The sequence below is a fragment of the Geospiza fortis genome, unplaced genomic scaffold (genome assembly GCF_000277835.1).
Source record: "Geospiza fortis unplaced genomic scaffold, GeoFor_1.0 scaffold193, whole genome shotgun sequence".
NCBI classification, from domain to species: Eukaryota; Metazoa; Chordata; class Aves; order Passeriformes; family Thraupidae; genus Geospiza; species Geospiza fortis.
In genome coordinates this window covers 581,370-593,583 of record NW_005054523.1, presented here as the reverse complement: position 1 = coordinate 593,583, position 12,214 = coordinate 581,370, and the positions used below count along the sequence as shown (strand labels likewise).

The 12,214-nt window shown below is 43.8% G+C and overlaps 1 protein-coding gene across 3 annotated transcripts in view; it reads left to right on the top strand.

Moving 5' to 3' along the window:
- The window catches only part of CCDC148 (coiled-coil domain containing 148), a 34,719-nt gene extending 23,728 nt beyond the window's left edge, over positions 1-10,991 (top strand). For 2 of the 3 annotated variants that reach the window (XM_031063727.1, XM_031063726.1), the window contains 5 exons: positions 2,972-3,112; positions 4,372-4,490; positions 7,634-7,751; positions 9,288-9,428; positions 10,441-10,991. In XM_031063727.1, coding sequence (XP_030919587.1) covers positions 2,972-3,112; positions 4,372-4,490; positions 7,634-7,751; positions 9,288-9,428; positions 10,441-10,587 — 666 coding nt within the window. In that variant the 3' untranslated portion in view covers positions 10,588-10,991. Of the gene's footprint in view, positions 1-2,971; positions 3,113-4,371; positions 4,491-7,511; positions 7,752-9,287; positions 9,429-10,440 lie in introns of those variants that run through there. The other variant, XM_031063728.1, reaches the window with a different exon arrangement.
- Positions 10,992-12,214: the final 1,223 nt, after the last annotated feature.

Below are 12,214 nucleotides of genomic sequence, written 5' to 3'. Positions count from 1 at the left end.
GGGAGAGTTTGTTGGAATTATTTCTTTTTTTGTCACAATTATAAATTTTTTTAAAGGAAATTATTCTTATTTTGCCCTAACAAAAGGGCATGGAAGGAGCAGGGATAAATCTAAACTCATTTCATGTGCTGAATACAGAAAATAATAACTGGGTATTGTGAACAAGTATGGTACAGTGAAACTCTCCTCTGGTATCCTTGTCACCCATTTTTCTGATTGGCCTTTGGCTCATACATTTGAAATCCTAACTAAAAAATTAAAAAGTAGACTCAGAACAGAAATTTGAAAAATGGAAAGCATGTTTTACCCCCTGAGTAAATATATGTGTTAGTAGTGATTTAGGGCAGAGTAGGGAGCATTGTAGGGATGGAGATACGCACTGAGTTACTGGCCCATCTCTTCTGTCTGGGGAACACTACTGTGTGAATAATGCTTTGTCAGCTTAGTGAAGTTCGGAATTTGGTGCTTGGTTATGCTCATTTGTTTGTACATAAGCTGTCAGAAAGCTAGATCGTGCCCCAGTGTTGGTTTCTGACTTGGACCAAAGGCTGTAAGGAAAGAGCTGCATGGAAACAGCCCCAGAAGGTGATCGTGGCACACCACAAGGGCAGGGTGTCACATGCACCACACGGACTGCTGTCAATGAAATGGGTCAATAGGGAGGCTTGAGACGATCTCAGGACAGATTAGTGTCTGTGTCCGCTCACTGCTGCAGTGTGCTTTGCTTCCTTCAGTCATTTGCCATTGTCCCAGACTCCCTGCAGGCTTCGCTCTGTTCTCCATGGGCATTTCCAGGCACTGGTTCCCCTGAAGCACCAGGGAAATGCAGCTTTTGTTGAGACCAGTTTATGGCCTTGCCATGCTAATGGCTGCAATCAAACCAATCAGACAACCAAACAAGTCCCTGGTTAATAGATAAATGAATGTCCAGGGAAGACCTCTAGAGGACTGGGAGAGTTCTCAGACGTGAAGAGAACTGAGGCTGCATCATGAACTGCACCCAGTGGCATTGACCTCAGCACTGGAGAGCATTTGAAAGGAGTGGGAAGCAGGATGAAATCCAGGATTACAAAAAGCAATTTTTTTGTTACATAATCTGACTGTTACCTCATATCAGTTGAGAAAATCTGTGCTGTTATTATAGAAGTTTAAAGCTCCTTCAAATGCTCCTGCAGCTTATCCCAGCTCCAATCTGAGTATGCTTTTTGCAGATTTCACTCACTGTTTACTTGTTGTCAGATTTTAAATCTTTTCTCTATATATGGTTTTGCTTCAGTCTGTTTCAAAAGCAAGGTAGAAAGGATTGCATGTTTTTCTGACTCATTTTCAAAGCATTTCTTTTTGAGTTCATTAGAGCGCCAAGTGAAGGGTAACTGAAACAATTTAGCATTTTATTTTAGATTTTTAAACCGCTAAACTGCACGAACAGGCTGCTCGCAAAATTGCTACATGAAGATTTCAATTTCAACAGCCCCGGTGTCACAAGTTTCAAGTGAGTGGGAAGCTTGATCCGGGTGTTGCAGCAGAGGCTGAAGGGACCTCTCCAGACCCCGAGGTCACCCCCGCCCAGGCAGGGTCAGGTACAGCTGGTGACTGGGTGCAATCCAGTTCAAACAACCTCCTTGGCCAGCGTGTTCTAGTGCTCACCCAGCCTCTCAGTAGGGAAGTGATGAATGCATTGGAATTTCAGGTGTTTTCAGGCTGTGCCTGCTGTTTTCCCCCCCGTCACTGGGCACCTCTGGAAGAGCCTGGCTCTGTCCTCTTTGCACCCTCTGCATTTTCAGGTTATTTTCATGTTATCACTTTGCCTGCACTCCATGAGAAGCCACAGCATTGTTCAATGTATTACAGAGAAAAAAGTATAATTGTTATTTTAGCAAGAAGCATGGCAAGCATGGCATTGTTCAGAGATGCAGCTCTCTGAGAACCTTGGACCGTGGGGAGTGCTGGATTTCTAAACAGAACATCTTTTATAAGCACAAACCAGAAGAATTAATAATCTGTATACACAGCCAGTGAAATGCAGTAAAGGTGGAAAAATTATAAGCATTTTCATATCTTTGTATTAAAGTGCTGTAGTGTAGAAAACCAGCTGAAAAATGGCTGCAATGCTTGCTCCTTAGAGGAAGGCAGGATTCTGTTAGTGCTTGACAAATCCATTACAAAAGGAGCTGGCAAACCAACAAAAAGGAGACATCACTGATCCTGTAGAAAGCAGTGTGAAACAGATGAGCACACAACTGCTCGTGACAGCCCCGAGGTGGCTGGGGCCGCGCTGGCTGGGACTCTGCAGATGACTCCCTGTCCCTGGCCAGGTATGGGTACAAGCTGTCTCCTTCAACCAGCACAGTCAGGATGGTGTCAGGAATGGATTTTTGGCATGCTGGGCTGGGTGGTCTGTGCGACCCCAGTAGGTTTGTTCGGAAGTGTGGCAGGCCCTGCGCAGGGGCTCAGGGAGCGTGGCCCTGTCCTGCTGTGCTGGGCAGCACTGCCTCTGTTCCCACAGAGGAGGGGGTGTGCAGGACCCCACGGGCTCTGAGCAGGGCTCCCAGGCTGGGCTGCACCGTCTGTGCTGACAGAGGTGATGTCCCTGTCCCTGCAGTGAGCCCTGGGTGCGAGCAGGGAGCTGTTACAGGAGTGCCTGTGCTAAGGGCTGCAAATGCACTCTGCTCTCACTCTTGGTCTCCATCCCTTCACAGGTTCTAAGTGCTGAAGAGAGATGTGAATTACTGAGATGGCTTTAGCAATTTTGCCTAAAACCTTTTCATATGTGACTTTATTGCATATTATGCTATCAGCTGGGAGCTGCACATGAACACACAGAAAGGTGGTGCTTGCTAAATGGTTGTGTTGCTGATAAGATTATAAAACTTTGTAAGAGGATTACATGAGTTTCCTTCCCAGTGTCAGCTTGGCAGGATCAGTGTTACACAGTCTGCTGCAGGACTGTCTCTTCAACTGTTTCTTCCAGGTTCTACAGTGGAAAGCACAGCAGGAAGAAGCTGCTAAACTAGAAGCTGCTGTAGCTGCCAGAAGAAAAGAAAAGGAAGATGAGAGAGAAAGGCTGCAGAGGGAACAGGAAACCATCCGTAGAGCTCAGGATAAAGAGAAAGTATAAGAAACTTTTATACATTTTTGCATATATTAATGTGTACCATTGCTTCTAAAATCTATAGCTGATCTCATAGCACATGTATTCTTGTAAAGTATTATGTATTGATGTAGAGATGGGCAAATGATTAGTCAGGTCTTTCTCCTGTCCATTTCAGCTCTAAAGCTGCCTGGTCTGACACACCAGTTATGTTACTCTATTGCATTTCTCAGCAAGTCGCTGTGTCTGTCACAGAAGCAGCACAGAGGCACGGCAGGTCTGCCTGCACAGGTGCGTGCTTTGAGCAGCCCCGGGAAGCTGCCAGTGCTGCAGCTGTGTGCTGCAATGCAGCAGGGGAGCCCGGCAGCACGGTGCCTGCAGCACAGCACAGCTGAAGGGGCACCCCTGGGGGACAGTGCTCCCAGGGCTTGTGTGCTGACTCCTTGGGAATGGCTTGGATGCAGCTTCACAGAAACTCAGAAATGCACTGTAGCGAATGTCATGCTTTAGAAAATCAAGCTGTGTCACAGGCATTTGGGTTGGCCTTTTTACCTAAGTGAGATGGCAGAAATCCCTGTGGTTGTTTCACTGAGCTTTTACCTCTGAGTCCAGAGGCACAGAGAGGGACATTTAGTGAGGGTTGCTGCTTAGGTCACCAGTAGCTTTGCTGCTCCTTCTCTTTTTGTTCCAGCTCATTCTGTGTGTTTGCCTTTGTACACATGGTGTTTGTAGTGGCAGGTGGCTCTGAAACCACAGGGAAGAGCCTTAGGGAGCCAGTGCTGACCCAACCACCACCAATATTCATTTTATCTGTAAATATTCTGGTTGTGCAAACTTTTCTCTTGCTGTGTGTAATGTGTAGATAGAGCAGCCCTCTGCCTATGCACAGATGGAATAGCAGCTGTTTGGGGTCAGCAGTCATATGTTTTATTGGAGTATTTTGCATCCTAGATCCTTAAAAGAGCTGATAACCTTATACTGCAGCTGCTTTTCTGGGGAATGCAAGCAGAATGGAAGTGGTGGTCTTCAAATTTTGGTGGCAAAATAGATTCAAATTAGTGTTCACAGTCTGATTTTACTACTTTTGTTGTGGGAGCTCCAAACCCTCTTGCTCTCCTAGTAAATATTCTGTTAGCTTGTAGTGCTCTAAAATAGAAATTTTATTCTAAAAGGATCAAAATTAGAATCTCTAACTTAATGCTTCTCTTACTTGCTTTGTTCTCACTGTCTGGGCTTTGGAATGAGTGTTATTTTGTTTGCGGTATTTTGTCAAACTCTAGCTGAAAAAATACTGGGCTGAGAAAGAGCTGAAGTGGCAAGAACAGGAGGAGAGAGATCTACAACAACTGGGAGAATTGAGAAAATTAATGGCTGAACAAGCAGCCAGAGACAGAGAAAGGTAAAAGAAATTAAATGTGCATACCTTTAGTATCAATAGGATCTTCTTAAAATCTAATTTGCTTTGATCTCCTGACTTTCTTTTTTAGAATAAATTGAGGATAATATATTTTTTTCCTTCCTGTTTGGCAAACACTTCAAACCATCTAGTAAGGTTGCATCCTAGGTGATTGTATCCTAGATGCAATTTATTTTGGTTTGAATTAATTAATTAACATCCATCAAAATTTCAGACCATTGTAAGCACTAAACTGTCATAAAATGTAGCTGAGTAATAAGACCTTCTATATTTCACTTTGCATAATGATTTATAATTAGGTTTGGTTTGTTTGAGGGGCAAGTGCAAGGAACATATTAACAAACTCAAAGATATTTATTGTTATCTTAGGGAGTCCTAAATTGCTCATCTAGTTGTAGATGCTCTTCACCTGTTTGGTGGGATTTAGGACTTGAGCCTGCTCAGGCTTGAATTGCCAAGTCTTTGTTGCACAATATGATCTTTCACAGCTTGTTGAAGAAATACTGGATTTCACAGAGGAATCCCTCTGTCAGAGGAACATAAAACCCCTGCATGTAGTCTGGTTATAACTGCCCTTATAAAAGCATAGGCTGACTCTTTTTACATAGAGGAAGCCACCAAGTTTTGTGGACCAAAAGTGCAATTAAAATAGGATTAAAGTGCTGTTGGCATTAGGATATTAAATTTGGTCATAAGGATTCTGTGGGAAACACTACCTGAGTATTACTTTGTTAGGACACCTTTCTACAACTTAATTTAAATGTCTGTGTCCTTATGCTACAAATATATCTCTACCTTTCCTTAAACATGCCTGCACTGGTTTTAGCTTGTAGGAGAAGGAACACATGTATTTGAATTACTGGAAGGAAATAATCACCCCTTCAGGCTATTGTGAATGAGAACTCAGTAAATGTTGTGCATTCTGTCACTCAGAACTGACCTACTGTACAAAATGAAACATTTCACTGTCCAGGCTCAGGTGCACATGTGGCATTGTCAAGTGCAGCACTGCAAAACTGACAGCGTCCTGGCATGTGCCACCTGCCAGAGCGCAGAAACTGGGTTTGAGTCTTTGCAGAACACCCATGAAACATGGCACAGGCTGGTACCACAGTTCTGATCCAACACATCTTCAGGGTCCTTTGGAAAAGGAAAAAATGGGCTGACTGACTACTCCAAGTATAGGAGATGGCCTGGATAGTGCATAGAGTTTCTAATACAATAAAAATATTTTTTAAAACTCTGCTATTATCCTGAATTGCTTTTAATCAAGCTAAATTAATTTAAAATTAACTAATTTGGTTTGTTTATGAAAAAGAAACCTATAATCACAGAGTCACTATGGTGTTCTGTTTATTCAGGTCTTAGTTTGTAATTGCAATAGCCAGGGCTCTGACCAGGTCAAAGTAAGGGATTAAAGGCCCTTGGTTTCAGACCAAGTATAAAAGCTAAGTATAAAAAAGTATTGGAAGGGTGTTCCAACTTAGGAACATGATGTGCAGTTGAGGATGTATTTCCAAGGTGTCTGCCTTCCCTGGGTGTGGATTTCATCACTGTGCCATTGCCTGCTGACAATGACAGTCCATCTCTGATAATGCTGGCTGTGCTCTCTGCAGCCTGTGGAGGATGACAGCACAGCCACAGAACAGGACCCTCACCGTGCCCAGCTCTGCCCCTGCTCCCTGGCTGCTCCCTGGCTGCGATCAGTCGGGATCACCTGGACTGGTTCAAACTGGGCACAGAAAGGCCGCAGCATGCTTCAGTTTAGCACTGCTTTGTATTCCCCTGGGCAGGAAAACTGCCAGGGGCACACAAAGTGTTTGACCTTAGGCCTGGCCAAGCGCTCCCCAGTCTTCCTTCTTGGCTTGGCACAGAAGCTTCCAGAGTATTTAATTTCACGTTTGATAACTCTGGAGTATTTTAAAACATGTATCACAATAGTCAGCTCAAGCAGAGTGAAAGGATTTCAGTAAAATTTTTGTCATTAAAAAAAATAAATGAAGACCTGCTTTTTATTAAATGTTCTCCATATAAAAAGAAGATTAGGGTTTTTCCGTGGCACAGAATGACCGCTGAGCACTGCTGCTGTAGCATTTCTCTGCCTAAACTACACTGGACACTGTGAGAAACTGGAAGCCTCTCTGGGGTACCCTCAGGCAGGTACCACACTCTTGGGATAAATCTGTTTGTCCTGCTAATTGTGATTGGGTTAATGACACAGAGGTCTTCACTAGCCATCAGCAGAACTATAGGTTTAGTTCTGATTGTTGCAGTTTATAGCACAAGTTTTATACTCCTTTGAGCTTACTAAAATTTGGAGACTAAAAAAATAACAATACATGTTTTATTGTAGTTGAAGCAGCTGTCTTGTCTCAATTTCTCTAAAGGCAAGTTCAGGTTTGAAGGGCAGAAGGAGGGTAATTCTCCAAATTCAAAGCATGGCATTGGCAACTCCTGTAGAAGGACTCAAAGTGACATCCCAGCAAATATCTATAGCTCCATAAGGAACGGACTCTGCCCAATAGTCTAAAAATGCCTGCAGTGAAGGTTGGAGCAGCACAGTAGTGCTGTGGGTAAAGTTATGGAGTTACTGGTATCAACCTCCAGCTTTTTCCTTTGAAAGAATGGTTCAAGTCTCAAGTTTTTTTCCTCTTTCCAGTGACAAGACTGGGAGTGAGGTGTTTCTTTTAATGGAAAGGGTTATAGGAAAGATTTCTTCTGCCATACACAGATGTGAGAGAACATTTCCTCTTGGCAAAGAAAATGGGGGAGAAAAAAAGAGTACCAGGGCTATATAAAGCATACTAGAGAAAATCTGTGGTCTAGACATGGAATCTGAAAGGTTAGCCAAGTTGTTTAAAAGAACAACCGACCAGCCAAAACCCACCGAGAAACAAATCAAAAAGCACAACTCCCTAAACTCCCCTTGCCCAAAAAACCCAAACCAAAGAACTCCAACAAAAAGAACACATTGGAATGAAAAAGCACCCTTGTGTTTCTGAGGTGTTTCGATGAACCACCACGGCCCCACAAGGTGTGTCTAGAGAAGCGGAGGCAGTTTTTGAGCTGAAGGGCAGCGCAGAAGGCGGCGGTGTCACTGCCCAGCGTTTCCCTGTGCTCGGCAGGGTGCAGTTCCGACGAGCCCTGCTGGAGAAGCGGCTGCAGCAGAAGAAGGAGCTGGCCCTGCTCCAGGCCCGGCAGCAGGAGGAGAAGGAGAAGCGCCTGGAAGAGCTCCGGCAGCAGGTGGGCTGGCCCTGGCTGCGCTGACTGCAGGGCAGGCAGAGATAAAAGAACAATCTCTCAAAAGCAAATCAGGGAACAAGGCAAAAGGCACTTTAGGGCTGACCAATAGTAATTCTCTCCTGTTATAAATCCCGTGTCCTTTGTAGCTCTGACAACAGGAACATTATGACATTAAATTGTACTGTAGGAGCTGCTGATATCTGAGAGGAGATAAGACTTTTTTTTCCCAGGTTGGATGTGATTTTTCTTCTGTGATTTTTTTCTGGGTTTTGTTTGTTTTAATAACCTTAAGTCTGCCTTGAGTCTAAGGCAAGATTTATGAGTAATTTATATTCTTTTTAAATTCTGGAAACTTGCACACCTTGGATGACTTTTCTTCAGAGATATTTGAGTGTCTGAAAGTTTTGCACATTACTTTTAAGAAGACACACTTATTTTAGTAAGTAAAATGCTTACTAATGCTTCTAATGTCATAGTAAAAGTAGTGCTAGGGTTATTTTTTTTATACTGCTGACTTTTGAAAGAGTGATTTTGTCTTAATTTACATTTTTGTATGTAATCTCCTTGGTTTTTTCCTCCAAAGAGGCCGGTTGGTAGTCATGATCTGTTGAGCTCTTCCCACTGAGTCAATTCTCTTGCCAGAGTAGAAAATGCTTCTAGGGGGGCCTTTGCCTGGATGTTGATGTTGATGTTCCCACTTTATTATACTTCTCTGATCAACATCTGTTCTTTGTTTCACACTAATGAAAAGCTGCTTCATAAAGTATGTACAATGTTTGTATGGGGAGGGGGGGAAAGATCTTTACTAAAGTCATTTGGCCTCTAGATTTGGGCACCCTGTAAATAACAAGGCAATATTTTGTTAAAGAGATTGATGAAAAAAATTATTGTATGCAATTGAAAGTACTTTTTTCTGGTTTTAGCCATTCTTTATATGGGCTTGTGACTTTAGCTATTTTGCTCATGCATCTTTCTGTATTTTTCCAAAGTAGTATTAGCCTGTATCTGAATATTTTAACACAAAGAAAGTAAGCAATGAAAAAGATTAACTCTGGCACAATACAGTGTCTGGGAGTCTTTGATATTGATCTAGCCACAGGAAATTACACAGTTAAAGCAGATGCACTTCAGAAAAAAACAGCGTTGTATCATTTGGAGCATATAACTCAATGCTGTTGCCTGTGACTCTGTAAAATTGTGAATTCTTACCCTGAACACCTTTGTTCCCATTGAAAGAAAAGAAAGTCTGGACTTCCAGGAATTGTGGGTATTGCAGAATTTTGAGGCTGCTGGATCCTTGTAGAGATGGGGTTGGACACTGGAGCTCATGCCAGTGTCTGTTGGAGAGCTCAGGGTGCTGTTGCTTCTCTCTCACACACTCTTGTTGTGCCCAGGCTGCCTCTGCGCCGCTGTTACAGGGTCACTGCAGGGACAGTGAATGATGGTGTTCTCAAAGGGTGTGCTCCTGACAGTGACCTGCTCTCGCCTTAGCTCCACACAGACAGAGTAATTGTGACTTTCATACTGTGTCCTCAGGTTGCCATTGTTGCAAAATTAGATCCTGCCAGAGCAGTGGCTGACACGGTGTCGTCAAAAGCTCGGATGGGCATTGGAGCCAACGAGGAGTTTGAGCTGCAGCAGCCCCTGTTCAGGTTGCACACCTACAGTGAGGAGCAGGTAAGGGGCTGCAATCATGATGTGTGAATGAATCAGGACCTGAACTGGCTATACTCATGTTTCAGGGCACTCAGGTTACTGAGGAGGCTGCTCCCTCAATTTCAAATTAACTCAAGGAACATCTTGATATCTTTAAATTCCCTCACTGTTCCCTATCTGCTCAGTCAATGCATTTGCAATTATTCCCACTCTGGAATTTCAAAATTATTTATTAAAAGAGAAGAGCTATGGTACAATTCTGCAGTGGAAAAGCTTTCTTTTGACACTGAATAAGATGAAATTCAACATTGTCTATAGCTAAAGTTGTCCAGCACTGCCCATTTTAAGACATTTTAAAGTTTCTCAGTTTGGTAATGGAAAGATGTGGGTTTTGCTTGGTTATTAAAATTCCCCAAATCGGACCAATGTACAAGGTTCTGACAAAACTTAAACATGCTTTGAACATGTATATTTGAGTCCTATGCCTTAATTCTCAGCATGCTCTCTCTGTTTCAACTCCAGACAGGTTTGGTGCTGCTCGGGCTGCAGTATGTGATGCCCACCCAGCACATCCCCATGCTCCTTCCCATGCTGCAGGGGCTGTGGATCATGTTCCCAGCACTGGTGTCCAGCAGCTCTGGGCACTGGGGAGGTGATGCTGGAACTGGAACCAATGTGTCGCGCTTCCTAGTACTTCCAGTGCAGTCCCACTGCACACCATGCAACCAACAGGGATTGGAAAGAGGATTACAAATTTTGTCAGATAAACTTCTGAAGAAATTCCAGAAGTAATTTCCCTCAGATTAATTGTTGTTCTGACAAATGGAAATGGCACTGCCACGTAAGCACAAGGCGACACTGTGAGAAAAAGCATAAAGGCATTTGAAGCACTTGGGTTCTGCAGGAACAGCCAGGAGGAGATTGGAGTCTGTGCTGCACTTGAGGCTGTGTGCATGGAGAACATGGGGAAAGGCAGCAGCTCCTCAGGGAGCTTTTTGGCTTCTATTGATCATTGCTGTGGTTTTTTTAACAGGTTATTTCTGACCCCAGGCTCCGTGTCGAGCTCGCTCTCCGGGAAGCTGGACTGCATAAAACACTTTATGCAAGAGAGGTTTTGTCAAAACTTCCACCACTGAAGCTTCCAAGAAGAGACATGGAATCTACAGCTTTTAAAATGTAGAGCACATCTCATCTGAGGGGCAGAGCAGCACCAGGACTCTGGTGTGGCCCACGATATGCAAACCCTACATTCCCTTTGGCTGTCCTAGAACTGCCCAGTCCCTGTGTGTGCAGCCATTCTAAAGCACTCCCAGCCTTTCTGAGCTGGGAGCGCCACGTTACACCTGCCTGGTGTGGGCCTGGGGAGGCAGGGCTGTGTGCTGTTCATGGGATTGCCCATGTCCCTTTGGCTGCGAGCTGGGACACCGTGCTCAAGGACTCCTGCACACAGCCCAGGCCAATCTGATGTGCAGCGCCTCGAGTAGGAATTATTGGGATTTAATTGGCAGCATAAGTCCAAAATAGCTTAGCACAGTAGTTACTTTAGATTTTATTATGTTACATGAATAAATCCCACAATTTTCTTTCCAGGTTTCTTGAGAATTTGATTTTTTTAGTTATAAAATCTTCATTGCCATGAATGTTTCTAATATTCCTTGATTATGATAAGATGAAACTTAAACCTTTGTCTATGTTTAGAAGGCAACTTGCTGCATCATATTTACTGCAAACCATTCATTCAATTTCATATTGCAGATTAGTCTTTCAGTATAAATTATAAATAGAGCTGGGATCTTTATTTCTTTATTTTCTGGTGTGACAGACTCCTGAGAGTGAGCACAGGGTCAGCCCAGGAGCAGCATAATCCCAGTGTTGCAGCTGAGTTTGGTGGGGAAATGCTGCAGAGCCTGCCCCGAGCTGGGGCAGTGATGTCTTCTGGTCTCAGCCTTGGTGCGCTTGTGCTAAAATTACAATTCTTGTATATTTGTGCTTTTTATTTTGGGATCTCCTTTGGGGTAACTCGTTATTTTAAAAGCACACTTGGCCACCTCATAGCTGGCTATTCCTGTGGGGATATTCCCTGGATATTCCTGTGGGGAGACCAGCAGTGTTCTGCTGTGGGGGAACAGACTGGCTGTGAGACAATTCCCAGAAAGGCATCATTCCAAACCTAGGCAATTGATTTTTTTTCCCCTTGCCTTTAAAAGCAGATCTACAAGATAAAAACTTTGCACCACTGAAATTGAGATTATAGTTGCCATATTTTGTAAATACCAAGATGTTAATGAAAAAGAAAATTTAAAGGGAACAGACATTGGTTTTGAAATAATGGGCACAGATTTTTAGGCTGAGAATTGTGGTTGTTTTCATGTCTGTAATGTTTCAGGGTAGAGACTGAGTAGAAGTCTATAGAAGTCTGGGCCACCTCATTGCAACGGTAAGTCAGGGCCTTTAGTGATGTAGTGAGGCCAGAATGAGGATTTTGGGGGGATTCACAAAACAGTGGAGCATGGAGAACATGCAGGTCACTAAAAGGGTGTTTCACACAGCACTACCAAGGCTGCTCATGCCAGGAGAGCTCTGCAGACCCCTTGGCTGGTCACAAATATGGATTAATTTTCATGTTATTTACTTAGGTTTCGTCTTTATGCCCAAAGCAAAGGGATCTCCTTCCTGGAAGATCGCTGTGGACAGAGTGGCCCTACAGGACAGTCCTTTAGGGCGGCTGGAGCCAGGAGTGAGGAGTCTGCAGCCCTGCTCCGCAGCCTGAGCTTGCTGCCAGCGCAGATGGTGGCAGGGCGGTCCCA